The sequence below is a fragment of the Temnothorax nylanderi genome, unplaced genomic scaffold (assembly GCF_030848795.1).
Source record: "Temnothorax nylanderi isolate EJ_2023f unplaced genomic scaffold, tnyl_v1.0 TNYL_tig0016_pilon, whole genome shotgun sequence".
Classification (NCBI taxonomy): Eukaryota; Metazoa; Arthropoda; class Insecta; order Hymenoptera; family Formicidae; genus Temnothorax; species Temnothorax nylanderi.
Window position 1 is genome coordinate 1,474,128 of NW_027249078.1, and position 27,646 is coordinate 1,501,773.

General features: G+C 42.9%; 1 protein-coding gene across 2 annotated transcripts; it reads left to right on the top strand.

The window, feature by feature from the left end:
- The first annotated feature begins 537 nt into the window (after nucleotides 1-537).
- LOC139768478 (uncharacterized) lies at nucleotides 538-27,484 on the top strand. Of its 2 annotated transcripts, none has more exons than XM_071698690.1 (9): nucleotides 538-1,837; nucleotides 15,565-15,989; nucleotides 17,746-18,235; nucleotides 19,332-19,899; nucleotides 20,066-20,325; nucleotides 20,625-20,824; nucleotides 21,171-21,305; nucleotides 21,468-21,767; nucleotides 21,985-27,484. In XM_071698690.1, the coding sequence occupies exons 1-9, from the start codon at nucleotides 1,681-1,683 to the stop codon at nucleotides 22,162-22,164; spliced, it is 2,715 nt and encodes a 904-aa protein (XP_071554791.1). In that variant the 5' UTR covers nucleotides 538-1,680; the 3' UTR covers nucleotides 22,165-27,484. The 2 variants fall into 2 exon arrangements, with proteins under 2 accessions (XP_071554791.1, XP_071554792.1); XM_071698691.1 differs by having other exon boundaries at nucleotides 20,625-20,797.
- Nucleotides 27,485-27,646: the final 162 nt, after the last annotated feature.

Below are 27,646 nucleotides of genomic sequence, written 5' to 3' on the forward strand. Positions count from 1 at the left end.
AAACGTTCTCGCTCTCGAAAAATTTTTTTTAGTCATCTTCGGTAAAGATCGAAAGATAACTCATGTTGGACCCGTGAACATAACTCAATGTCGCCGTTCGGATTGAAATAAATATTCGGTCTTGAAAAGTTTCGACGCTTTCTCGAAAACTATGTATTTTTCTTTGCTGAAAATCAAAGTTTTCTCAGACAATGCTTTAGAATATAAAGTCCCTTTAAATATATAAGTATTCCTTTTTGCAGTAAAAATATGATGATTTAAAAATACGCTGCGATAAAATTAACTTTTTTACTTTCCCTCTTTCCACCTCTCTCTCTCTCTCTCTCTCTCTCTCTCTCTCTCTCTCTCTCTCTCTCTCTCTCTCTCTCTCTCAATTTTTATTTTATTCTTGAATATACATGTTTTGTTACAAAAAAGGATACTTGCTTTAAAACGATGTAATAAGTGTAAAAAGCAGGATAAGCCGATAAAAACAAGTTCCGGTTACTTAATTCACGGCTTTCGGCAAAAATGTGAAAGGTTTCCAGGCGAAGGAAGAAGGAAAGGCGTGCGAGAAGAAGAGAGTTGATTACCCGGAAACGCGCTCAACAGTAGAACGTTAATTCGATCAGAAGGTGCAACCGGCGACAGGAACAACTAGTTCCCCTAGAAAAAGAGGAAGAAGGAAACAATGCAGTCCCTTAACTAGAAAGAAAACGGGGATTGTAAAGCGAGCTCACGGCATCCAAGGTACGATGCTCCGTTATGCGCATGCGCGCGTCAGAAGCAGCCTCATCTTCGAGGACTGTAGACCTGCGATCGAATAGTCCCGCTGGCTGGCTCGTGAGGCCCTATGGTGGGACGAGGAGGAGGGCCAGTGGATGGTGGGGGACAGTCAACGGGGTCCGCGCACATTTTACTCAGCCGATAGGCGACGAGGCGTGGGGGGAGCAAGAGGCAGGGATGTGGACGGGAGGAAGAAAGAGGGGCTTACGGGGCCCGCACTACCGAGTTCACTTACTTGCGGACTCAGTAGCTCACGAGAGGCCGTGCGGTTGAGTTTTCTCGATTCACGGTGCCCGTTCACGGAGGCGCTCTCAACATAACTGTAAATCCATCAAGTGAGGGAAGTGATAGACGCGTATGGACCCCAGCGCCGGAGCACGCGGATACCGGTCGGATATCCAGTGTTTCGGTCTCGAGTGACACTCCAATCACGTATCGGGGACCGAGTCAGCTGGCCCCTGTTTTTTCGTGACGCCGATGAACCTCTCGCGCGACCAGTAAATCCATCGTCGGAATTTTTTGCAAGAAAAGTCTCTGTCCGTGCAGGTCCGTCCCAAAATCCGACATAGAATTATCCTGCGTTGATCTCCACGCCGATCCTTGTGAATAATCGCTCGTCGGCGTGAAAAAGGGACAGGGACAGGTAACAATGAATCATCGTGACCGAAACCACAACAGGTGGATTTGATACAAGTTCGTCGTGATCGTTCGTTTACTGAGTACTCTCGAGTATGACACTGTTGTGTACAAGACCGTACTGACGTGTTTTGCTTCGCTCCAGACGTGTTCTTGCTCGTTGTGCCACGACCGCGATCTTGACTACACCGCGGAGCAGGGGAGCAGCTCACTTACCACTTCGATGTAGTGGTAGTGCAAAGTGACAACGTAGTGCATCGCTCCCGACGTCAAGTCACGATGCCAAAGATCTTTCTGATCAAGAACCGACTGCATCAGCAGCAGTTGCGGTTATTGGAGTCGCAGCATCTCAGCAAAAGTCCGCCTCTCGGTAGTGGCAAGGACAGCCCGCTTGGCAGCTCGGAGCCATTGAGCCTCATCGTTAACAAGGACCAATGTAAAGTGATTTCCGATTAAAACAGAACCGGCGTAATTTCGGCGATTTTAGTTTCCTACACTTGTGTTAAATTAACGGCATAACGTCCATCTTCCCTTGCGCTATGGGAAGTAGAACTCGTCGAAATTATACCGGTTCTATTTAAATTGTTTCTTGAAGTTAGTATATATTTAAAATTATGTTTGTTTATTGGAGTTACTAATATTTAAAATATCTCAAGTTTGCCATAGTTTTCTAATTGACAACTTTTTTGGTCAGTTTGAAGTACATTTTTTTTCTAGTAAATATTTGCATCGTTCTATTTTTTTTAAATTTTTTAATACGTCCGTGAATGGGTTTAAAATCAGAATTCTGTCGAAATAAAGTCGACTTCATGTTTGGACTTTCTTTACGCAGAGGTAAAATAAATTAATTGAAATGGCACTGTCACAGCATAATCAAATTGAACCAATTAATTCAATCAAGCGAATTATAGAGCGCGTAATGTTATCTTATAATTATCGATATAATCATATTTCGGTCTTGCGTTATGAATTTTTGCATATGCACGCACGAGAGAGATAATGATCTCCGAAGTGCGTATTAAATCGCGGCGAAGATTTTTGCGTACCTATATATACGACGCATTCATTACGAGGATAAATGGAGAATGCATTAATAAGCCACAAGACAATTATCTTCATCTTTTCGGTGCTGTATCGTACGCAGCAATTTGATATGTCGATTATCGGATCGTTATGGAGTCGCGTAAGCCGCTGCCGTGTAAAATTAAGATACCGATCTCGACAGTTTAATCCACAATGTGCAGGCCGTCGATAAAGCGGAACGACCGGGGCACAAGTGCAACTCTGTGGCTTCTCTCTCTCGTCGGGTACCCTCTTTACGACGTACCTGCCGAACAAGAAAGCAAATAAAAGAGCGGGAGAGGGAGAAAAAGCGTCTTAAAATGTTACACTTCTGCCGCAGGTGCGATCGTATTTTTGGCTACAGGTGCGATTGCAATTTGTGTACCTCGGTTCCGGGCGTTATCGCGCGCAACGCATTTGCCAAGTTTTTTTACTTTCGTGAATCGCATTATGCTAATTACTCGCGTGTACATATTTTCGACTCATTATGCGGTCTCCGCGAATTCGACAGTTCACGATAGCGACCCTTCTTTTCGATCGCGTTCGAGTAAAAAATAACCGGGCGTTATCTCTCTTAATGATTCGCGACACCCTTTTCTCGGCGGCTGCTGCGTCGCACGGGAGCACTTTATCTCGTCGTAATATTCCTCAATGGTAATTCATTTGCCGCACGTTTTTCATCGTGGTCTGACATAATCAGCCGATTAGAATATGGAAGAAAAAAGAGATTTCTCCTCGCCGATCTGCCGCTGGATGCTTAGTAGCGGTGACCTTTGGCAGTCGGCGAACTTGTCCGCGTATACCTGTGCACGCCACGTGCAGTTAATTATATGAGTTGCCACTTTGTGTACGAACGCCGCGTGCGATTGCATAATGACGTTTACGTCGTACGAACGGTTTCGTCGAAAACAACGGTCATCCTTCCGCGCGTCAGCCGCGCCGATGAGGAACGGTATAGTGAGTGAACGGTCGTAAAGTACAATTGCAATTTGTCCGTGTCGCGGATGTGTATACACGACGATCCGCCTATCGACGCAGTTGCTCCAAGGTCGACCGAGTTTGCGACATACCGCAGAGAATTTCGGAAAGAGAGTTTACTCCGTGAGCAACAATTGGCGCAATCGATATTAACGAGATTTGTCACGATATTACTTTTACGATACGTCGTTTACCTGCGTCGCAACGTCCCCAAATGCACTTATCGTTATCGTTAGTCGTTACGTGCGTAATGACTTTTTCGTCGTTCTCAATGGCCGTAAAGATAAACCGAGGTTTGACTAATTTGCGTGAAAATCGCGTGCCTCGACGAGTCGTCGCTGCACAGTTTAGTTACATAATTCACTGCTGATTTTTCGTTCGGGCCTATTAGTCCTCGGGCGATGGTCTAGTCGAGGTCGATCACGGGTGGTACTTTTACAACGGTATAGTGAGTAGTAGGTGGAGGCCGAATGTAGTCCTAAAACTGGTTTAGGAAAGTGACCGGGGCGGCTCCTCCTTTATATTCTTTTTCTCTTTTTTGTGCGTTCTCTCGCTCTCCCGTCACTTCTCTCCTCGTCTCCCTACTTTTGATTCTTGTTTTGCGTCAGGTTCCTGCGCTCACGAGACCACGAATGATGCGCAAAACGCGGTGTCGATGGCCTGTTACTGGTTCTGTACGATCACCGTTGTCGCAGGTGCACGAATTACTCTTTCTCTCTCTCTCTCTCTCTTTCTTTTTTTCTTTTTCTTTTGGCCAGTGTTTATCATTAATTATATATGTTAATGAAACATTTATATTACACGGAAGCGATTTCAGCTTAATTTACAATTAGCGTCATTCCGAGAGCTCCGGCTGCCTTGATACTTCGTTACAATCGCTATTTTTTTTCCTCGAGGCGCGTGACCGATGCAGCCGTTCAATTAATGCGACGGCGTCCAATCAAGTGATTCATCGCCCCTCGAATTTAACGGCTCGCGTATAAATCGACTCATTAGACACACGTCGCTTAGAGCCCTTCGTTCGTGCGGCAAGCGCGGCTTGCCCGTCGCGATGATAAACATCGTTATCCTTGACGGGAAGAGAAGAAGATTCATGCGCGTGCATCGCCAGTCGGGAGATCGTCGATACGTTACGTAAACGTCTCTGCGCGTATCGTGCGTACGGAGTATTAGCTTTCATTTGCATTTTCCGCGTTGCCGATCAAACGGAATCCGGGCTGACGCGAGATCGTAATGGTACGCCGCGCGCGCCGCTCGTATAACGTTTCCTGCGCTACAGCGAGCTGAGCGAGCGGCGACGGACGAGTCGACGCGTGTGTACGGTTCGGACTCCGGTGCACGGTGCGCCGCGCCGGACCGGAGACTTCGATGCTCGCCTAAGCGATGCGTCGCGCCGTCAAGCGGGGATAACATTTTTCTCCTTCCGATGATTCTCGTTCACTCGGAACGTTCCCGCGTTTATACATTCGTGCACATTGTTAAAGCAGCGTTACATTAAAGATTCGTATCTTCCTTTCTGCTGAAAGTTTCTGCTTCGTACGAAGCGACTATATATATAAATACAGTTCAATATAATTTCAAAGAAATGTTTAGTGATATGTTAGATATTTTTCGAAACATGTTTCTTCCATTTTCGAATTAAATGGAAATTTATAAGTTTTGCGGAATTATGCTTTTTTTAGCATCGAACGATTCGTATAAGCTTCCTGTGTTTCTATTACGAATCTAAATATTGAAGTATTTTCTCTGTTTTTCGGGCATCTTTTGATGATAGGTATCCTGCTATTACATCAATTTTTCCATTTCTCTCATTCTTTCTCAACGTTGCGAATTTAATATAAGTATGATATGTAAAACCGACTTACGTGGCGTATATAACTGTCTTATAATCGCTCGAACTTGGACGTGTCTCTTATTCATGGCCGCGACCTTAAAACGGCTGGGCGACAGGTTACTCTTATCGTGAATGTTGATGAGTTTCGTAGCTGGTATATAGGCAACGGAGTACCTCCCGTTAGAGCCGTAGGAACCTTCGGTTTCGCGCGAAAGTTGCGCAACGCGACTCGCAGCTCAAGCCCGAGCCCGCTGTCAGTGATCTCCGCGACGGCCAAGGCGACCGTGCCGGCATTAGAATCTCGCCGTGGCATGCAGCGGCGAGAAACGGTGGGGATCGGATAGAAGGACGTAAGCCGACCGAGAGTCACTGACTAGAAATTCAACACGGTGTATATACGGAACTCTTCTCGCATTCCCCGACGACGATCTTATTGAAAAGCGACTGAATTCACGCGAATCTGCGCTATTAAATTTGAATCCTTTACTCTCGCGTCATCTCTCTTTCTCAAATATGTGTCATATAAATTAAGGAATGTACCTGCGTTTCCTAAACTATCTACATTCCTATTTAAATATGGAAAAAAGATTTTAATAATTAGTTTTAAATATTAATATACAATACGTTAGCATAACTATTTTTCAATTTCTTTATATTTAAAAAGGTGAAGGGTGATGTATCTACAAGTTTATTCCACAAAAGATCCACATGAATGATTCTTTACCCTGAATATCTTACATAGTATCACGCATATTCATGCATGAATGCTAATCAAATGCGATCAGTTTCTTTTAATTTTAATTTATTTACCGCGAACACTCGACAATTAAGATAAACGGGAACTCACAGCCGGATTTCTGAGAACTGTTTACATTTCCCGATCGCGCAAATTCTCCGTAAACATTTTATAATTCTCACGACCGGATATGCGACCTGCACATTTTTCATTTTCTAAGCGACGTACCACTTTCAGCAGGCGTCATGCAACTCTTTCTCGGATTATTTATCCGTGCTTATACGATCCTAGCTAACCACTAGAATTTTAGAATGCGCATTTTGAGCTGGTCGTTCCTCGATCGCAACGTCACTTTGTACGAAGCCTGTGGCGACGCGGTGCGTTTTATGCAATTGCGGTGCGACGCACGCTCATTCCACTTAGCCGATGGCCGCGCCAAAAGAGGATCGCACATCGCACTGTCGCCGTGCGCGTGGAATGCGTTAAATTCGACGCGACGAAGGGAGCTAGCAGGGCCGGCGCGATAAGTCGCGTAAAACTGGCCGCTATTAAACTCGTAGAATAACATTACGACCAACTGTAGTACCGAACACGTTCGTTATTATCATCGTTTTAAAAAAATATTTATCAGAGTCACGCTACATCTCCGGCGTTTTTTTTCCCCCAAGCTACATATATGTTCAATTAAAAGAACAATCATTGCCATAACGTCCCTTTGTCATGAAATTAACGTTTATTACACGCACACACACCGTATTTTGAGAAAAATTCTTTTCATTCTTGAATTAATTAAACAAAATTAATTTCTGATTTTCATAAAAATGTTACGAGGGAAAATCAATGTTTCTTCTAAAATCGAAATTTCCATAATTTGTACTAGGTATTTGACTATTACGTCAATTTGAATTCATAAAATTCTAATAAATCCTTGTCCTAAAACTATCAAAGTCAATACTTTCTTAACGGTGCCAGTCTGTTACTCAATAGCGTTCAAGTAAAAGTATGTAAATTCAAAGTCTTTTAACCTTGACATTTTGGTATCAACTATTAAACGTTAATTAGATAAAATATATCGGATACACGAAAGTAACGCGAGCTTAAAGTTAAAAGTTAAGTCAGATCGTAATTTCGCTATCGCAAGGAAGAGATCCAGCGATTTTATTGGCTGTGACTAGAGATTCCGATGCAACGTTTCGCGTATGCGGGGAAAAAAAGAAATATTCCCCTGAAAGAGACGCCGTTAATGGTGTTGATGCATCGTACGTATGTACCGCGCGCTGTAGATAAATACTGTTACATCCAGTGCACATACGAGCTTTAACTGTCGTTGACACGCAGGTAATCGCGCTCAGTGACGCGCACCTGTTGCAAAGGCTAGTACACCAGGATGTGCAGTCATTGCGACGAATTACAATGCATCGCCCGTAAGCCTCGCGATGCGTGCATGCATGTCTAATCGTACGCGCTCGCGCGCGCGCGCGCGCGCGCGTGTGTGTGTACGCGCCTGTTCGCATAGGGGTACGGGTCTTCGCGGTACCGTGACGTACGTTGAAAAAGGAGGCGTGAAATTAAATATCCGACAAATTTCATACGTTCCTTTTCACGTACAGTTACCAAACATTAGGTACGCCACAGAAACATAACTAATTTATTCCGATTTAGGCACTAGATTTCATTAGCCTGCGAGGGAACGATTGGTGTACATTTTTTTTTAAATTTAAGCTACGTACGTATAGCTTGATTTAAAAGACCGCTTCTAGCAATTCCCGATTCGAATTCTCTCCGTGCACGTAATATCATTTTGAAAATGCGCACCTACGTCTTACGCGTTTTGGGTGAAAATTTTGCGAGGTTTAAATCGGTCCCACACACGAACGTGAATACGTCCCTGAGGCTAAACGTAAATCTTGTGGAACACCCCGCAGACACGTACGCCGAGAGGTCCACCGATTGAAACGACACCGGACTTCTCGCCACGCGCGGGAGAACAGGTTCGACTCGTCGTCGAAAGCGCCGCGAGCAGGTACACCTCGGTGCGTACGCCATCGTCGTCATCATCGTCGTAGTTGGGGCACACACATGCGCAACACACCCCGCATACAGAGGACGATGAGTGTACACGGCGGCGGCGGCGGCGGCGGCGGCGGCGGCGGCGGTGGTGGCAGCTAATGGCGCAAGAGGGCCGTGACCGAAATTCTTTCCGAACAAGGGGGCCAAGTGCAAAAGAAAAGAACGTTCAGCGCGATAAATCTCGCTCTACACTAGGCGCTAGCGAATCGGCACGATCGTTTCGCGACGGTGAATTAACGCGAGCATGACTATTACGGAATAATAGCGTCCAGCGCTACTCTCGTCGTGGAAAAACGTCACATTGTAATCTCGATGTCGATTACCAAGCGTGGGTAGAACCTCGAACGCGAAAGTTTCTCCTCTGTCGGTGATGAAAAAGTTAATTTTAATCGTCGACTGCATAGTTTGCACTCTTTCCCTAATTATTGCAATCCTTTTTTAATCCCTGCTTGTTTATATTATAAATATTGCGATTTTAATCCCGTCCGAGTTCTCAAAGTTTTGGAAAAGAAGCAAAGCTGTATTAAAAGTCGATTGCAAAAAAGCGAAATCGAAACGAGCGTGCTGCAAATCGAAACACACTCTTGGATATATTTTTATTTACTTATCAAGTAATTTTTTAATTCCTTCTTAAAGAATTTTAGTTTTCTAACTATATTTAATATGATTGCTGATGAAAAAACGAGGAACTTTTCGCATCAACCTAATGAATAATTTTGACCTTTGTTCCTGCATAATTGCACGAGCTATTATTTTCAAATAATGGGATAGTCTGTGGTCTAGTGCTCTAACAACGACTAACCGAATGACACCGCTCAGTCGCGACGATTTTGCCACGGTCTCTGATCCCGTCTGTTTGGAAAAAAATCCGGATTGAAATACCACGAATGAGACTGCCAAGGTGATTTTACCGCTGCCATTTGCCCTGCTGTTCTGATTAGAGGGGAAATTACTAACAGCACTGCCTTATAAATTAATATCTAACTGCTTAGAACGAAATTAATCACGGATGCAATTAATACGATGATCGACTGAATCATTTTCTTAGTTTGATAAATATAAGTCAGTAACGCTCGTGATTTATATGCATTTAATTATCTAAGATTTTTCACATTTCTACTCAAACGAGACTTAAATCGATTTATAATTCCTGAGATAATTGGACGCTCATTATGTAATATGAATGTAAATATGGCGTTATACAAGCGACGTTGAATTATGCGAATAGTTGCGTATCCATTTGAAATTGCAAGATGATGACGCGTGTACAGTAATAATATTTATAGTATCCATAGTACACTGATCGCAGGTTTTTTCATCACTTTTGCAAAATGGTTATCAGTAAGATTTCTCTGGGAACCGCCAGACAATTGGAACAATTTCGTTGTGCAAGGATAATTGCGCCACGAACAAAAGTCTTCGATGGATGCGACTTTTAATTTCGTCGACATCACATAATGATTCTCAGTATATATTTTGAAATACACTACAAAAAAAAAAAACAGAGTTTTATAGTTCGAATTACTGTAGTACCAAGGTATTTCTAACAATCGTGAAAATGAGGAACAAGAATTATGAATAACGCGGGTATTTCTCATGCAGATTTTCTCGATTGCCGCAAAAAGCTTGGGAACAATGTGGTCGAGAATTATCGGGCAGCCTCGATTCACTTCGTCACATTTCATCGCGGTGTATCGGTGTCGCGATACTTAAACGAACAAAAAATACCGGCACTTTCCTTCAATCCCTAAGAGCCAAGCGTTGTGTCTCGACGTTGTTGTGCGATCTCCGGCATTACGGCGACACGCTCGACCGGCCACGTCGGAGTTGCACCGGTCTTCCCCCACTGCACTGATCTCCTCCTCCTCCTCCTACCTCTCCCTTCGTTCCTGACCCTCTGGCGCAAAATGCAGCAACCGATGATTTTTTTCGTTCACGACTTTTCACCGAGTGCCAAGGTCGAGTGAGAAACGCTGTCGTCGTCGTCGTCGGCTAACACCTCGATCTTCCGCTCGGCCGTAGAAAGGACTCTCTGAAGCGTGGCGTTACCAAGCCAGTATAGATGTGTGTTTGCGTGCATGTGTATATGTGCCTCGTAGCTTCTAGGAAGTGCAGAACTCGTATGCGCGATGCATTACTCGCAATTCGATGCATTCGTTCCGCTGGCAGGATCGAGCTGACGGGAATCGCGAAGAAGAACGCGATCGTGCGTGCGATCGGCGCGAGTGATTTATTTGCGATTATCGAGATCGATAAGAACGGAATGCTTTGGGAGCATCTATAATTTAGGAACGACAAACTACAAGTCGCGAGCCGACAATTTGCTTTCAAAATTAAGCCCGCGAAGTGTTAAGAGCATAAATTAAGCATTAAGTCACGTAATGAAGTAAATGCTGCAAGAACAGCATATCCTAGTTTTGAAAATCTGAATGGCTAATATTAAGATTCGATGGTAATAGGTATGGATAGGAAATATCAATTTGAAACACAATGTTGGTCTATTTATAAAATAATTTCTTTTTTACGTTCTAACAGTAAATAACACCTAAACAACCTAAACAGCAATTTATCTTATACTGTACTTCTTTAGATTACATACTAACAATAAGTTACGTACACCTTAAGAAAAGTATATTAAAAACTGCACACTTGTGTATATCATACTTGCATCTCGAATATAAATCATGTGATTTTTACACTTGTTCACGTAATTTTGCGTACTTTCTTTGTGATGTGGGAAAAATGTAAGAACAGGATAAAAGAAATATGTAAAATTACTTGAACGGTAAACGCAAAAATCACACGAAAATGTATACAATTATATCACAAATCGTGTGATTTTTACATTTATTCGCATAACTTTACATATTTTTTTTACAGTGTAGCCAGATACTCTAGATAAAAGCACTCAAATCACTGTATCGGCCCTTTAAAGACCCTATTTACACGAACAATATCTCTCGGAGTTTACATGTTAATATCTAATTACGATTATGTGGCATTTGTAATTCCTGTCGAAGCGCATGACGTGCTAATACGGTCTTGCTGTTTCCGCGGAGGAATCGTCGGCGTCGTTTTTGCTGCGCGAAACGCAGATTGCTCCGAACATGGAAGCGCGAGGATTTCGCGCAGGGCGGAGGAAATACGCGCGCGTGCTCGCGCGCACCGCACGTGCTCGCGCGCACCGCACGTGCCTATTACGTAAAGCGACCAAGTGGCCGCGTATACGGTGTCACCTTGCTGTCCGCGCGCGACGACGACTCGACCCACGCACGGTACCGCTACGCAAACGCTACGCAGATACCGCGCGTGGAGGCTCGCGCGAGACCGTGCATACGGGATGTCGCACTTTCTCGCGATCGCGGACGCATCGGCTCGGATTCCGGGGCGATCTTGCCATTGCGTCCTTGCCTGGAATCTCATTGCGCTTAAAAGTGCCGATTCGACTCGACGTCGCTGTAATCTTAGATCATCTCAGAATAACGCGATGATATCGATGCAATGATCATCAGATTCACATCATCAGAGGAGAGGAAGGAGAAAAGATGTCGGAGAACAAAAAGAGAGCGTGGAGAAACTTTAGGAAATTTTTTAGAAAGATTTTACAGTACACGAATGTATAAACATTAGTGAGCGTAGTATTTCTTCTGCAAGCTTAGCGGAAAAGGGAAAATAAATCGAGACGTTCGAGAGGAGCGTCTCGAGATCGAAGCGCGAGATTCGAGAAAACCTGCCATGCATAAAGCAGCCTGGGTCGCGACCGGGTTCAGGCGGAGATCCTGTTGCGAGTTCTCTCGCCCGGCCCGGCGCGGACGATGCATCGTCAGCATCGTCAGGCCTTACACCTTCGTTGCCGTTGTAATATCTGCTCGATCGAACGAAACGGCGCGGCTTAGCCGACCTACTTACGGCCGACCGCTCCCTGCTCTCGAGTCCTTTTTTCAGGTTTTTCCTTTCCTTTCCTTTCGGCTAACACACCGCGGCACGGCAACTCGCGCCTTCGCCATTTATGCTGCCGTATATATCGCGCTTATCTGCATACAGACCAGAAACAATGTGTCGGATGATGAAGTAATCGAGGCGTTCCATTACATATACATATATTGTGCATATATATATACACATCTTGCGCGGGATTTACGGGTCACCGTAAACGTCAAAAGGCGAGTGTTTTATCGCTAGTCTTGAGAAACTGCCGTAAACGTTGATAGCTGAAGACTCGGACTCGTATTCCAAACCCTGTATTCGACGCTGAAGGTATTACCGCCTCGATATACTCTCCGAATCGTGACAATGTCGAGTGCGATTCTCGCGCGTGTTTGTAAGCGCGGTTTGGAGTTAAATTGGAATTAAAAATGTGATTTTTTTTTTACTTTAACTTGGTGTCGTGGATAACGAATTCTTCACACGGACATTAGACGAACGCCGATACGCGACGAAAGGCAGAGTCCAGGATGCAGAAGTCACGCTAAACGTGGCCCCAGGGTAGATTCGACAAGCGTCTTAGTCGTAATGGCAACGACCTCGAGGCCTCGCATAGATCAGGAAGTGTATTCCGCTCGTTCCAGCACGCGCTCCCTGGGTTTCGCATTGGGAATTGTGAGGATTCAGTCGTTGCGTCCGAGTCCGGGCATCGATCTTCTCCGCTCGATCGCTCTCGAGGCACTCCGTTCCGCGGGCGAGCTCATTCGTCTCAACACCCTTTCGATCTGGCTGGCAACTACAACGTCGTCTATCTAAGGGAACCGAGTCGCGACGTCTTCAAAACTTTTAACGATACAATATATCTCGCGCTCCCGTTTATATCTTCTCATATTTTAGCGAATGTTTTTATATTTTAGCGTCAAAAGTGCTTATTGATCATAAAAATGAGGGAAATAATTATTTAAAAAAAATAACGAAACCACTTATAAATTTCTTCTAATTTTTCTGAATGGATATAATTAAAAAGCACGAAGGAGATATTATCGTTAATTATAAAATCGACTCTGATTGCAGTAGACCGATTTACCGGAATTTTCTCGCCGTTCGATTCTCCTGGTCGATCTCTCCTCCTCGTCTTCTTCGCTCCGCGAGCAAGCCCGTTCCTCTCGATTCCGACTCGATGTACCGGTTCTCATTTCATTTTCTTTCTCTTTCTCGCTGTCCGAAGGGGAAAGAGAAGCGAAAGGAAAAATGAGAAAGAGAGAGAGAAAGAGAGAGATAGCGCGGAACAAACGGGGAACAGGCGGAGGAAACCGGACGGGGAACGAGCACGACGGAGAATCGGGGGGGGGGAGAGAGAAGAGAGAGAGAGAGAGAGAGTCGAAGATAGGCAGAGGCGTACATCGGTACCCCGGTCACGACGATTGCGCCGCAGGTATTTATAGCGCGGCCGAACCTGTTAGGGGGATTTGGTCAGAGGAACTCACGCACGCACGCATGCACGCATGTATGCACGCGGCGCGGTTCCCTCCATCGAAGGTTGCCCGACGAACGGAACCGCCATTTTGGTGCCTCCGCCACGGCTGTTACCTTCGGGGGTTCGAGCCGTGACGCAAGAGATTGCGCAAAAGATGTCGTTAGGCGCTTCGTCTAACTCGTAATTTCGAGGTCGGGATCGCCGCCGGTTGATTTCGAGCTCAGGGACGAGTCTTTCGAGAAGATCGAGAAAAGATCGTCCTCCCCGAGGACGCCGCGGGTGTCTGGGGATTTAAATTCCACGCTCGGTCTACTCCGACTATTCCGAATTTCGACGGGGTGCCTTGAGCTCCTAGTGGCTCTGTTTACAAACTCGTTAATTTCCTAACACCCTCATATTTCTGATAATTTCAACATTAAGATCTTTTGGTATTTATACGCTGTTTTTTCTTGATGATATAATGTTAAATAGAAATTATAATTTATGAAAAACGAAATATAAATCGCGAGCAAAGTTTAATGGCCTCTTATTTAATATACGATAGTTTTTAAAGAACGAAAGAACGCCAAGATATATGACAATAGTATCCCCGAAGAGTGACTAGACGACGAGTCTTTTCTTCCTTCAATATATTTTCCATAATGACCTCAGAGTAAAATGCCGCGCAGGTAGTTTCCTGGTCACCGCCAACGATATGATTATGCAGTGTCCTCGTGTTCGTCGAAAAGCACTCGACGAGTCTCGAAAATCGAGAGACTATATGCACTGCACACTCAATAACAGATCACCTTTATAATCACGCTAAAAATACGCTGCGACGAAAAAAAAATTACAAAAAACTGCTGTTATTAAACATCAATCGGTATTGCCGACGATGAATCTACAGAGATTCCTCATCTTTAAGTCTACATTGGGAACGATTTCGTGATGTAAAATCATTTATCATGGGAAATTCTTTAATTTCGATGTCATAGCTGAAGATGATCGAGGATATCGAGCGGCCCTTGAAATCTATTCGCTTCGAAAGAAATATCAGCGGGAGGAGACAATCGGTACCGCAATCGGTTATCATTCGCTAATTAAAGACAGTTACTCGCCGGCGTACTCTGAGAAATGCTCGAGGAGAAAAGCGGGATATCACGTACGCGCGCGCGAAGGACGAAGCGACCGTAGTCGCCATACGGTACCTGCGAATCTTCAAGGCTGCTCGTAAATTCAGGCACGGTGAGCAGCGGGCCAAACCGCCAGCCGACGGTTATGACCGTCATCGTCGTCACCGTCGTCGTTGTCCGTGCATTACGTATGCCGAGTCCCGATTGACTAGCATATATACGTATCGATATTCAATCCCTGTCTCATTTTGCGTCGCAAGTCGGCGTTCGTACGAATCCGTGTAGGATCGTAAATCCGTGTCGCGCGTTAAGTGCTAAGTCGTGCGAACCTTGAAATAGGAAGCTCGCTCAAATTCCAACGATTCCGTGCTTATTGTACCGCACCGAAGAAAATTGTAAGAAAACTGACAGAAGCAAGGTTGTGACACAGCAAAGCGAGGCATTTCTGCGAAAATGTCTCCGTACTCTTACCAAAATTGTCTCTGCGGTCTTTGTTTTCTTTAGAATTTTTTAATTGGATTATGATAAATATAATTTACTTCATACTGACCAAAGATATTAATGTTTAATAAATACAGGTTTAGGTAATAATTAGTTTTTTTTCTAGAATATATTTGTATGATGTACCAAACATTTTTTTGTCAATTGATGAGTTTTAATCATAAGTAGCTCCAGATCTTACTTAACTGTCATAATAGTATATTTTATTAATGAAGGAGGAATCAGATATAAATCCTCAACATAATCTATTTAATTGAATTAATTATTAGTATACTAAAAATTTTGACGTACAGTTCAAGAATAACAAGAAAAAATTCCTACGAACTTTTTTTCTTTACCTCGATATGGCTCACAATTGATGCGAGAAGTTTCAGCAAATAATAGTTTTGTTGGCACAATACTCATGAAATTTTAATGGAAACATTATATTTTAATGGAAAAATCATATTTGTCTTTTTTTCAACAATAGATCGTGACAAGACTGATGATGATCGTGCGACGACTCCCGAATCCCTTCGCAGCAGCAGTCCGGCTCCATCGCCGTCGCCGCCGCACCCGGCGAGCAATGCGACTAGTCCGCAGCCGAGGAGATTCATCTCCAGCATCCTCGGCGGCGATGTGCCGTACGGCAGCCGACGCCACGTGCTCACTCGGGCAGAGCGAAAAGAGTATAGCAGCCCGCCAATAGCCTCGGACGATCCACCACAGTTCCTGTCCAAATCGGAGAAGATCGCGTTGCCAAGGCCGAAAACACCGCCGAAAACACCCCGTGTCGAGCCGCCCACAAGGGTTTCGGTTATCCAGAGGGTGCCGCCGCAAAGCACCTCCAGGAAAGAAGAGAATAAGATCGAGATCGAGAGAATCGATCCGATACAGACCCCCGAACCGGAACAGGTAAACTAGGCATATCGCGAAAATAAAAAATTATGTTCAAGGCTTTGCTGGATGAGGATTTTTCGTGAATAGCGCATCGTGTTTGGAATAATCATACATTTACGCATGTTTACGCTTTTTTCAACTAATGAAATAAGCTAACTCACGTTCGACTGTATGGCAACGGCAACGATTTTGTACATTGCAATTCAGTGGATTAAAATGTTTTATATCTCGCGGTTATTGAAAAGTAACGAATCTTAATAATAATAAAAGTATGCTTACGACATTTAAGTACGTCCGAGGTAGCACAGAAGTCTGTTATTAGGCTGATTCAGTCACGCTTCGTTAATTTCGACAGGATTTCGTTAACCTCCTCGTAATGCCTCATACATTATGTATAGCGACAAAGCAGATAAAGAAGGGTGAGCAAAATTTTGCACGGTATTATGCACAACATTATTTAACGTGCGGTCTGCCGAGTAGTTTCTTGCGATTTTGCATGCTGTCGTTTTTCATTTTGAAGTACGAAAGCTCGTAAATTCTACGAAAATTTGCGCAATAATTCACAGTAATTTTGCATGTGAATGTACATCTTACGAGGAGAAGGAAATAGAAGAATGTAAAAACTAAAAATCTGTCCGTTAGGAATGGATCCGATTTTATATCGAAAGTTAAGAACGATCGTGGTATTCAGATATGATGTTTCAGTTTGAAAAATGTCTATTTAGAAAACTTAATATCAATATCTAGCAAAAAGGAAAAAATGGAGAATTGGGATAATTACGTAAAGAATAATCAAAAGAAAGCGATTAAGAAAACGGTAGCAAGAAAGTAAGAGAGACAGAAATAATCATTACTCGGAAAGAGACTTCAACGCCAGAAAGAGAAGGGAAAGGGAATGGGTAAAAGAAGAGGATGAAAAAGGGAGATGATGAAAAAATCGACAAATATGCGGGGAAGAAAAGAGTAGCGAAGAGACTGACTGCAATTTACTAATCTTCGACTGTTACGTACGTGATGTGCAATAATACTAACAAATCATTACATCTTTTTACTTTTACTGCATTCACCATTATACTACCTCTCACGTTATTTTTTACGCTTCTGTCGATTGAAAATAATTAATCTGTCTTATATCTATATATCATCTATCTAATAAATGTTAGTATTCTCTTTTTTTTATATAAGAAATCGAATGGATGTTTGATAATGATACGTAGTTAATTAATTTTTGGTTATTAATTAAGAATTATAATTTTTTCAAAATTGGTATTTTACATTTTTTTATGTATATAATTAAAAATATTGCGTACCTACTTTATAAAATACTCAAATTCTTCTTTTCGTTATAGTGCCATCAAATAATACATGAATGACCACATACGCATATAAAATGGAAATAGACAGAAGACACAACTATATATTTAAAATTATCAATTGTTTATTCAGTTTTCTTGCAATTATTTCTTTATTCTCTTCTATATATTCTTGTTAAATTTTATTTTTTATGTCTAGTTCTAACAAAATTTTTCTTTTTTCTTTTAACAGTGCATAACATCCCATCAATACAATCTTATCTTTTAATATCTTATTGTGTGCTTTTAAAAGAGAAAGAGAGTGTGAGAGAGAGAGTGTGTGTGTAAAAAGAGGCAAAACATTGAGTGATAAAAAGAAAAGTGTACTGATACACCTGGGTGTTTTTCGAACGATTAAAAAAGAAAAAATTAAGATATCGCGCATGATGTCGGTGAGTTAATATTAACGACAATTCTAGGATCAACCCATAGACTATGCGGTGCCGAAACGAAAGGAGGAGGACGAGGAGAAATGTCGCGAGGGCGCGATGGTGTCGCGCAGCCCCAGCACCTCGATCTCGAAGTCTCTGCTGGCCGTCAAACTCTCCGGCTCTCAGATAGTGCAGGCGGCCGCGGGACATGGCAGATCCTCGAATTCGGGCAGTTCTTCCGGCGGCGGTGGCGGTGCCAACAATTCCTCACCGTCGTCGAACGGCGGTGGCGGCGGCGGCGGTGGTGCTATGATCGGGGGATGCGGTAACGGAGCGATGATCGGTAGCGGTGGTAGCGGCGGCGGCGGTGCTCTGGGCGGGGGAGCTGGTGCGGGCGGCATGCCTCCCGGTGGAAACGGGGGTCGTGGCAACTACGGGCCAAGTTCGCCGCCGACGGGATCCCTGCCGCCGTTCTACGAGTCCCTGAAGGGTGGCAACAACCTCGCGAACTTCGCCAATCAGTACAACAGCTCTCAAGGTACACGGGCGCACGTTGCTTTTCTCACTTTTACTCGTCTCTCTCATGTCAGAAAGACATGAACAATTTCGGCTCTTTATCTACTCGATATCTCATCGAACTTTCTAATGATACACGATTCATTAGAAAGATGTTTACAATTCATTGCTAGATTGATTCTAACATTGACGATTGCATTTCTGATTTTTGCAAACGTAACGCTTTTTTTATTACATTTGTTTAATTAAGTACATATTAACTAATTAACTAATTAAAATAATAACGTTATCTGTGGCTATTTTATTTAATTGTTAGCTAAAGCTACTAAATTCTAGAATTAAATTTCTCGTTTATTACAATAACTCTCTGTTATCCTGTATGGCATCGTTTCGAATTGTATGATTGAACTCATGTCAGTTGGCAGTGTTTATTTTGTTTAGCCATCGAGATAGACAATAAAATAGGACGTTTCAGTAGATCGAGATATTGTTTACATTTTGTATTTTCTCTTCACGCGAGATTGTGGCCGATCGAGTCAGTTCTAATTTGAGTGTTCAGCGTGCGATTCAGTAAATCTTGTCTTTTATTAATGTCTTCGTACGAAATCGTAATCGTACGTCCCACGCTTGGAAAAGTCGTATTTCGAGTTATCTCGTGCATTATTTTTTGTTACTATTATCTTTTCGTTTTATACATGTATAATTTGTTCCATATTTGCTATTATTTGTACAAGATTTTATATCGCGCAATTAAATTATTATGGCACCTGTCTTCGGAAGTTCTAACATTTGTGATGCAAACTTCTATTATCCAGATATTAATATCCAGAATTCGGAATTGCAAGGTATTATTATTTGCCGAAAAAGATGCTTTTAAGCAAATTTAAAGACATATTATTCTACATTCATATTCTACTTCAAATAATCAATCATTTCAAATTATCATAGTCACGATACTCGTCCTTGGAAATCTGACTCCTGTAGTGCACAAATTATCATGGAATATATGATTTTCGATAAATCTGAAAGAATACGTTGTGCACATGCACGCAAGCTTATTAAGTTAAAATTCATGAATTTTTCAGGACAATCTTTAATCGTCCGTGCCATTGTTTCAGGAAACGCGTATCTCACACCTTTGACGGCCGTCGGGATCGAATGCGACACTGGGCAACAGGATAACTCTCAGCACGCGCAGTACAACGCGCAAGAGGGCAAACAATACTCTCTCCTTCAGAATGTCTGCGCGAACGTTTGTGCGTCCTACGGTCTGAATTTTAAGGAAGAGGAAGAGGAGCTAGCGGGCTACAAAATTCAGCCGAACGACCTGCTGTCCACTCAATATGGCACCTACGATGTCACCGATACAGGCATGATGGTAGACATGGTAACTGGTACCATGGTGGTGGATCCGCTACAGTTCACCGCAGCAACCTTGACCTTCAACTCGCCGTCTGATCACACGGCGCTCCTCGAGACTCTCAACGATGCGGCGGATCTTCTGTTGCCCAGGCTGCAGACCGAGGACGGCGGCAGCGATCTCTTGGAGGAGTCGCTACACTCGCCTGCCTCGACCGGCAGCAGTGGGATCGGTCAAGACGCCGGTCAGATGACCACTCCCGTTGAGCCTAGCGTCGATCCTTTCCCCGAGCATAGCATGGCCTTGACCAGAGGCTTTGACACGAGGTGAGCTCACGCTCAGCTATCGTGAGAAACGCTTGCGCTTGTCGATTAACTAACACTCTGTACATTCGCCGTTTGCTTTTATCGTAATCGTGGCCGAGTTTGAAAGCCGATCGTAAATTTCAATCACGGGATAGAATAATGATGGATCGCGTGCCCTTTTTCTTAGACACTATACGACTCCGCAACACTTCAACGCGTCCAAGCTCGCGGGACTGAGCTACGCGGCCGGTGAGACGAGCTATCAGTCGCTTCAAAAGGAACGTCCAGAGCTCGGATTGCATGTCAACCAAAATCATCAGCATCAGCAGGAACAGCAGTTGCAGATTCAGGTGCAGCTGCAGCAGCAGAAGCAACAGGCTACGTCACCGCACCAACAACAGCAACAGCATCAAAGTCTTCTGAGTCCCGGATTGAATTTCAATAATGGTGAATTATCACGATTGCTCTTATATTTTCGTGTGACTATTAACCGAACTAACGTTAAAATTAACGTTGGAACACAAAGAAATTTGTATAGATAGTAATCTGACTTTAAAATTATGTCAATTTAATAGATTTTGAAATATTATGTTTGAGACTTACAGTTATATCGAAGATCTTAAAAGATTTTTTAAAAAGTCGTATAAAGTGGTACACTTTTTCGCTAACAGCACATTTTTAATTTATTGATTTAGGACTAAGAAGGAATAATAGCGCGTTAACGGTTCGGTTCCTTAATCTCAAAGGTTTAGAGATAGACTCCGGTAGCAGCGTAGGCGGAAGTTTACCCAGCCCCGGCACTGCGAGCTGTTCCTTGGACGGCGCCTCGACCGGCACTTCACCGTCATGCGGACTGGGAGAACACGCGCATAGTCCAGTTGTGTCACCCACCACAGTCGCAGCTCAAGCCGCCGGATCGGTAAACGAACCGCCGCTCTCGCAACGGGTCGGTGTACTTCAACAAAGGGTAAGCTACCCAAATTGATCCAGGCAAAAGCATATCTCTTCGCAATATTACCGCCCGGAAATGGGATCGAGTTGATGACACTTCAGTGTGTCGTCCACGATATGATCTACGGGTTCCTCGAAGCCTTCGATTCGATCGAATTGTTCGAGTAGATCAGTTCCAATCGTGAAATCGGTATATGTACGATAAGGAGTGGATTGTTAATTCCCACTCTCACGCGTATTATGCAATGCTCAGTCAATTTGAGTGCTTCATCCGATGTTATCTTTTCTAATCGTCATGAAAAACGCAGCGAGAGTTAACGTGTCTTCTCATCGGTTCTTAGCTGGGTTTACCGAGCGATTGTCAGCTAGAATTTGTTAATGGTGGTCACGGCATAAAGAATCCTCTAGCCATCGAGGGTCAGAGACAGGCAGCTACTCGAGATGAGGAAAGAACTAATCGCACTCCGCCTAGCAAGGTAATGCTGCTTGCGAAGGATTGCGTTAGGTCTGCGCAATTGTCATTACTAGAGATATGACTGTGACATAACGAATCCATCGTATCGAATCGTTAAGTCGACGCCGCGAGATTACAAGGAGTACGTTATAGCGTACTTACTCTTCGATCTTTTGCTCAATAGGACGACGATCCCAGTCGTTTCACCTGTCGCGTGTGCAGCAAAACCTTCAGCCTTCAGCGGCTTCTTAATCGTCACATGAAGTGTCACAGTGACGTGAAACGTTACTTGTGTACATTCTGCGGGAAGGGCTTCAACGATACGTTTGATCTCAAGAGGCATACACGGACGCACACAGGTGTGCGACCCTACAAGTGCTTCCTCTGCGAGAAGAGTTTCACGCAACGGTGCTCGCTGGAGAGTCACGGCCAGAAAGTTCACGGAGTTCAGCATCAGTACGCGTATAAGGAGCGACGCGCTAAGGTAAACTATTCATAGAAGGCACTGTCTTGAAGAAAAAAAAAACGCGAATAAGTTTGCTTTCTCTCTTTTTAATAAATTTAACTGTACAAGACTGATTCACCGAAGCAATATTTTACATGTATTATTATAAGACTTTCCCTATGATTTTGATATAATTTTGTAGATTTATGTTAGTATATTTTAATTTGATATCCGCATGAATATGTCTGTTTGATAGATGTACGTCTGTGAGGAATGCGGACATACGACGCATGAGCCTGAGGTGCATTATCTTCACCTGAAGGAGCAGCATCCTTATAGTCCGGCGTTACTGAAGTTCTACGACAAGCGGCACTTCAAGTTCACCAATAGTAACTTCGCCAATATGTTGCTCCAGGTGGGCACAGACTCCTCATAGACACGATATTAAATGTTGAGTCTCGTGTTAGGTAGAAGATAGGGTAGACCCGTTGATTAATCGACGGTCTGATATAGGGAGGCTTCGATACTCGAACGAACAAAACAAAATACACAGCGCGGTATACAAGAACACGAAATTGTTCTTGTTGATGTAACTCTTCAGGGAGGCCTGTTACAACGGGACTCGCGGAATACGGACAGCTGCGGCCTCGCGGAGCGACGAGAGACGGCCTCGAAGAGCAGCGGCGCGGCGCATCAACAGACCACGACCAGCTTCTAAATCCGTCGAGAACGAGAGTTCGGGCGAGAGAAAAAGGAATAAAAAGAGAGAAAAAGAGAGATTGATCACGCGTTCGTTCTTCAATCGAGCAGACGAAGGGAGGGACGTTTTGCGCGTAAAGTACCTGCAAGTGGCTCCCATTGCGGTGACACTGGAATAAACATCGAACTCCGGCGACAGGATCCGATTGAGGGATCGTGTGGGATCTGCGAACAATTAGTTCCTGCCGCCTTACATTCGGTAGAGGAGGCAGAGGACGAGAAGAGGAAGAGGCGAAAGAAGAATAAGAGTAAGGGAAGATCTTCACGCGCAGCTACGATGACCGCGAAGTCGCGTACACGGTATTTCTCTTGTAGCTTTTCGCCGATATGTGGAGACGAAGTACGATTAAGCTTGCGCATTATTGTTTCTTTCTTCCCGGTTCGGTAAGAAAGAGATTACCGCTTTACGAAGAAGAAAGACAGATGCTCGAAAAGAAGTACTGTCGTAGCGTTAGTTGCAGCGTTTGACAAAATGCAGCTTTATTAATGAAACTTCATTAATAATGCGCCTCGGAGTTCTAATGGCAGCGCGTCGGGTTCTCAAATTCCAACGATCGTTCTGCCAGGTGAAAACAATTCCAACTTGCCCGTTGCGACGCTACGAAATCTCGCTTCTATCCATTCTATCGGGGACAGTGTCTCGAATTTCTTTCTTAAATGTTCTTAGAGCGTTTCTTCTTGTAGGTGCATTTTTAGCTACGTAACAGATTAATTTAAAGAAATCCTAGAACTGATAATGGATTACAGGAGGATGCATGGGATACAGACGCATGTATGCGTATGCACACACACTCACATACCAACACACATACATCCTGTTACACACAATCACAAATGTAGATCTTAGGTGATAAATATTAATATCGTGGACCAGAGGCGCGCGCGACATCGAGCAGACCCAAAGACTCGGATAGAACGTTTCAGGAATGCCGATCGTCCTCGGCGAGCGTGCCGAGGCGGGAGAAGAGTGCGATCACACGGAAGACTTTTTTTTTTCTCAGAGATGTACGGCGAGTTACGTTGCTTTTCGACTCGATGGGCGAAATGGGGTTCTTGACGTCGCGATCGCCAGGGGGTTCCTTCGATCGCGGCCTTCGTCCTGAAGCCTCAATTGTCCTCGATCGATCGGGGCACCGGAATCGAAGGGATTCGCGTCGTCCAACACCGGGTGTCGCGAAAGCGGGGCGAGATCACGTCGGTGAAGTGACTCTGCGCCGTACCATCGTAGAAATAAAACTTGGCGCTACCGACGTTATAGCGGAATAATTGTTGAAGGATAATTAAAACAAACGCTCTCCCGTGCCGTTAATCACGATTGACGATTTTATTATCGAGATTCGATTTTAAAATCAATTTTCGGCCTCGAGGGAAATGTTCCAAGTTGATATTTGTTACAGCAAACCGATACACCGGTATCGTTTTAGATAAAAACTTCAGCTTTTATTATCCTCACTTTTTATTATTTTTCTAAACGCCGGTAGTGTATATATATATATATATATATATATAAAATACATACATACATATACCTATACAGTACTCGTGTAAGTTCCCAACCGAAGTGCACTTTGGGTAATCTGTGATATGATAAGAGTAACAAGACAATCCACTCACTCCTCCATGCACCGGATTTCGCTTTTCCGCTCTCTTGCGCTTGTGGTTTTTTCTTCTTCTTCTTCTTCTTTCAGGGTCAGGTAGAAGGGTAGGTAAGGGTAGGAGGAGGGCACGCATCGTCGTATACACACTCCACACACACATATACACACATGCACACATTTACACACAAAACGGGATTTCGTGCAATTCTGAGGTGGCAGTACTTGGATCGGGTGACCGATATACTTATTCCGCTCGATTCTTTCCGTCGCGGACTTGTCCGCTGCGGGGAAATAACATGCGAGTTCTAAAGCTTAGGATGCTCAAAGACGGTTGGTCGGCGAGCGGCGCGAGTTAATCTCTCGGGACCAGAAGATTAATCCTTTGAAACGCAGCGGTCGCGACGCACAACTCTTTTTTTCTTCTCCTTTTTTTAGGCAATATTTTTTCATCCACCTGCCGGCTCCCATCGCTGCGTCACATTTCGTTGGCGTAACAATTGAGAAATTTTTATCTTTAAACGATAAGGCTACCTACGTCTTCATTACTTCAGAGTTTAGTCTTTTGTATTTATTTGTACTATAGGTCACATATCTTATTATAGAGTAACTGATGTATATATGTATATAGGCTTGTTTACGCTGGCATGCACGTGGCTCGAAATGCGCTTGTCAAAGGGTTAAAAAGGGCCGTTGGCGAACATGACCTCGAAAGCATTGTCCTTCAACTTTCGGGCGAGCGCGAGAAGGTATGAGGCTTCGTAAACGCCCCATGTGTCACCTATTTTTAGAACATGAATTTTTAGGAAATTGAAAATGATGATAGTATATATTATTTGTGGCTTGTCAAATGATGATAATACATGTTATTTGTAAATTGCAAATGCCTATCTACGGAATCTGATAAAAGCTAAACAAGCGATAAACAAAGGAATTTGATCTTCTTCTTTATTTATTTATATTTTTTAAACTTGTACATTGTAAGACGGCGTCATTAATGCCTTCCTACCTGAAGAAAGCCGCGTCCGAGTAAAATAATAGATCAAATAATGATATCTATTATTTGATTCGGACCTGGCTGTCTTTAAGCGGGAAGGCATTTATGATGCCGCGGCGCCGTGTACATGAAAAAGTATACAAAATTTACACAATATTATTATTAGACTACCAAGATTCAGTCCGGACCGTAAATGGCGTTTTTCTCTCTAATTTATTATATATCATACCGATGTCGTATCCTGTTCCACTTATTATTATTAACATTTTAATTTGAAACGGAAGACGTGTGAGAAGTTCTGGCAATATAATTTCCAGGTAACTCGCTCATGGCAACTTGACATGAAGTTGCCAACGCTTCTGCTGGACGATGATATGTTTATTTTACCGTGTTTCTTAGGCGATTGATAACGTCCTAAGTGGAACGATTAAAAACGTGCTCACTGCACGATAAAAATTCCAATTGTATTATATAGTTAAAAATGCGGAAAAATTTACTTGTATTTAAGATTAAATTAGATCCGTCATCCTTGACTCGTACGAGACGCGCCCGCCCGACAATTAACGCGCTCAGAGGGTTTGATAATCTTAATCGAATGATGTAAATACGCCGTATAGGATTCTAAGCAGACTACCGATATATATTTAATTCTCACATATATTCATGTATTCGTTCTTAAGCCCGCGGTTGCCTCGGCGCGGGCGTTGATGCCCCGCCGCGTGAGACGCTCAACCTTGTTGTAAATAGTCTTCATTCCGGCGGCGGAAACGGGTACCGATTAGTCCGCGATCGTTAGTATCTTGCTTACGACAGTAATATACATAACAACGTACTTGTACAGCAAATGTGCGAGGACTGGGGAGGGGGACCAGCACGGTTTTCCTGTACTTACATCTTGGAGCAAAGTACTCGAGGATAACAGTACTTGTCGCGCACTGTCAAACACAAGTTAATACGTTGCGTATTATTATCATCATATTATTTTATTACTATTATTATTATTATTATTAACATTATATTTTTAAACGATAACGCTATCTATGTTTCCATTACTATTTAATTTACGCTCAGTATTGTCGCAAATAATCGCACTTTACACATCTTCAGCAAATTTATCGATTTGACTATCAACATAATTATTATCATCCCTTTACTCCGTTGTTACTTCGATATTTGCAAACGCTATTAATTTTCTGAGACGTTCAACTTTTCATCCGTAGTTAATAATTTGTCATTATTATTATTATTATTATTTTTATTATATCATTATTATATTATTATTACATGCGCTGAATAATAAATTTAATTATTGATTCTAAAATTATTTTAATATTATAGATAGTTCTGCACATATGCAGAATATACAGCCCGATGCGCGGAGTGCTTCTTAATTATATATGAATATTTCAATCTCGAAAATAAGAGTCGAAAATAAGAGAAATAATAATATATGAGTGTAGATTGTTTATGCTTTATCTTCAGAATTGTAATAAATTAGAGAAAATAAGATTATTATTAGATATTTCAAAGTGGCATTCGATATAACGTATTACAATTGTAATGTATGTGAATGTTTTAATTATATTATTTTATTTCGAATTCCATTTTGAAATATATCTGTATTTGCTGATTGAAGTATTGGCGTATAATTAAAAATCAGTCCGTATAATATTTATCAGATTGTCCGGTTGCAGAAGCAATCTTCTTGCAATATTGCAGAACATACGAAGGACGAAGATTTATGAATGGGAAACAGCTGGCGTAGTGTGCAATTTGCCCAATCTATTAGGTATTTCATCAAATAGTTACTGATTATTTTATATAATCATGCTATACAGAGTTTGAAAAAACCTTTTAGCTTTAAAATTCTTCACATATAAATACACATATTTTCTTAAAACCGTCGAAAATCTTAAATCAGCATGATTTAAACGAAATAATCTTAAGCAACATAGAATGTAGACAACATTTCTATGCAGCGGGATAAAATACTTTTTCCTCCTGGGTTGAGCAAACTGGACACTGTTAGGGCGAGCTATTAACGTGCGATTGCAAACCGAGTGTGTGATGGTATGCGTGGATATGTTCGTATGGGAGTATACGTGCGGATCTGTACGGCGTGTATCACAGCCTTTAGCTGTACTTTCGGCATTTTATAGACAAAATAGATATTGGAGCTTTGGAGAGGAGAATGTAGAAAGTGCAGCTAAAATGGACGGATTTAACGTTCCACGTGCTGTGCCGTGTCGTTGGCGATTTTGTAAATTCTATTAGAGCGCGACTGCGTTACACGGACATTGGTGTCTACTTATTAGAGATCGTTATTAATTGTAGCTAACGGTAAAACGTGGTTACGCGCTCTTATATGTTTGCAAGAGGTAATAAAAATTAATATTATGTATGCACTCCATAGACAAGTACCTGTTTGATATATTTCGAGCTCGATCTTTGCGCGCTTAACAATCACACTTCGCGTTGCTCTTACGTAATATCTCTCTTATGTATATGAATGGGTTGCAATCTCCCGAAACTGCTCCGCTACTTTCTTTTACGGGTTTATTATATTC

Coding starts and splice junctions, on each gene's coding strand:
- LOC139768478 (XM_071698690.1), top strand. CDS start 1,681: ATGCCAAAGATCTTTCTGATCAAGAACCGACTGCATCAGCAGCAGTTG. Junction 20,326..20,624: donor CGGATTGAATTTCAATAATG/GTGAATTATCAC, acceptor TTAATCTCAAAG/GTTTAGAGATAGACTCCGGT. Junction 21,768..21,984: donor ATAAGGAGCGACGCGCTAAG/GTAAACTATTCA, acceptor TCTGTTTGATAG/ATGTACGTCTGTGAGGAATG.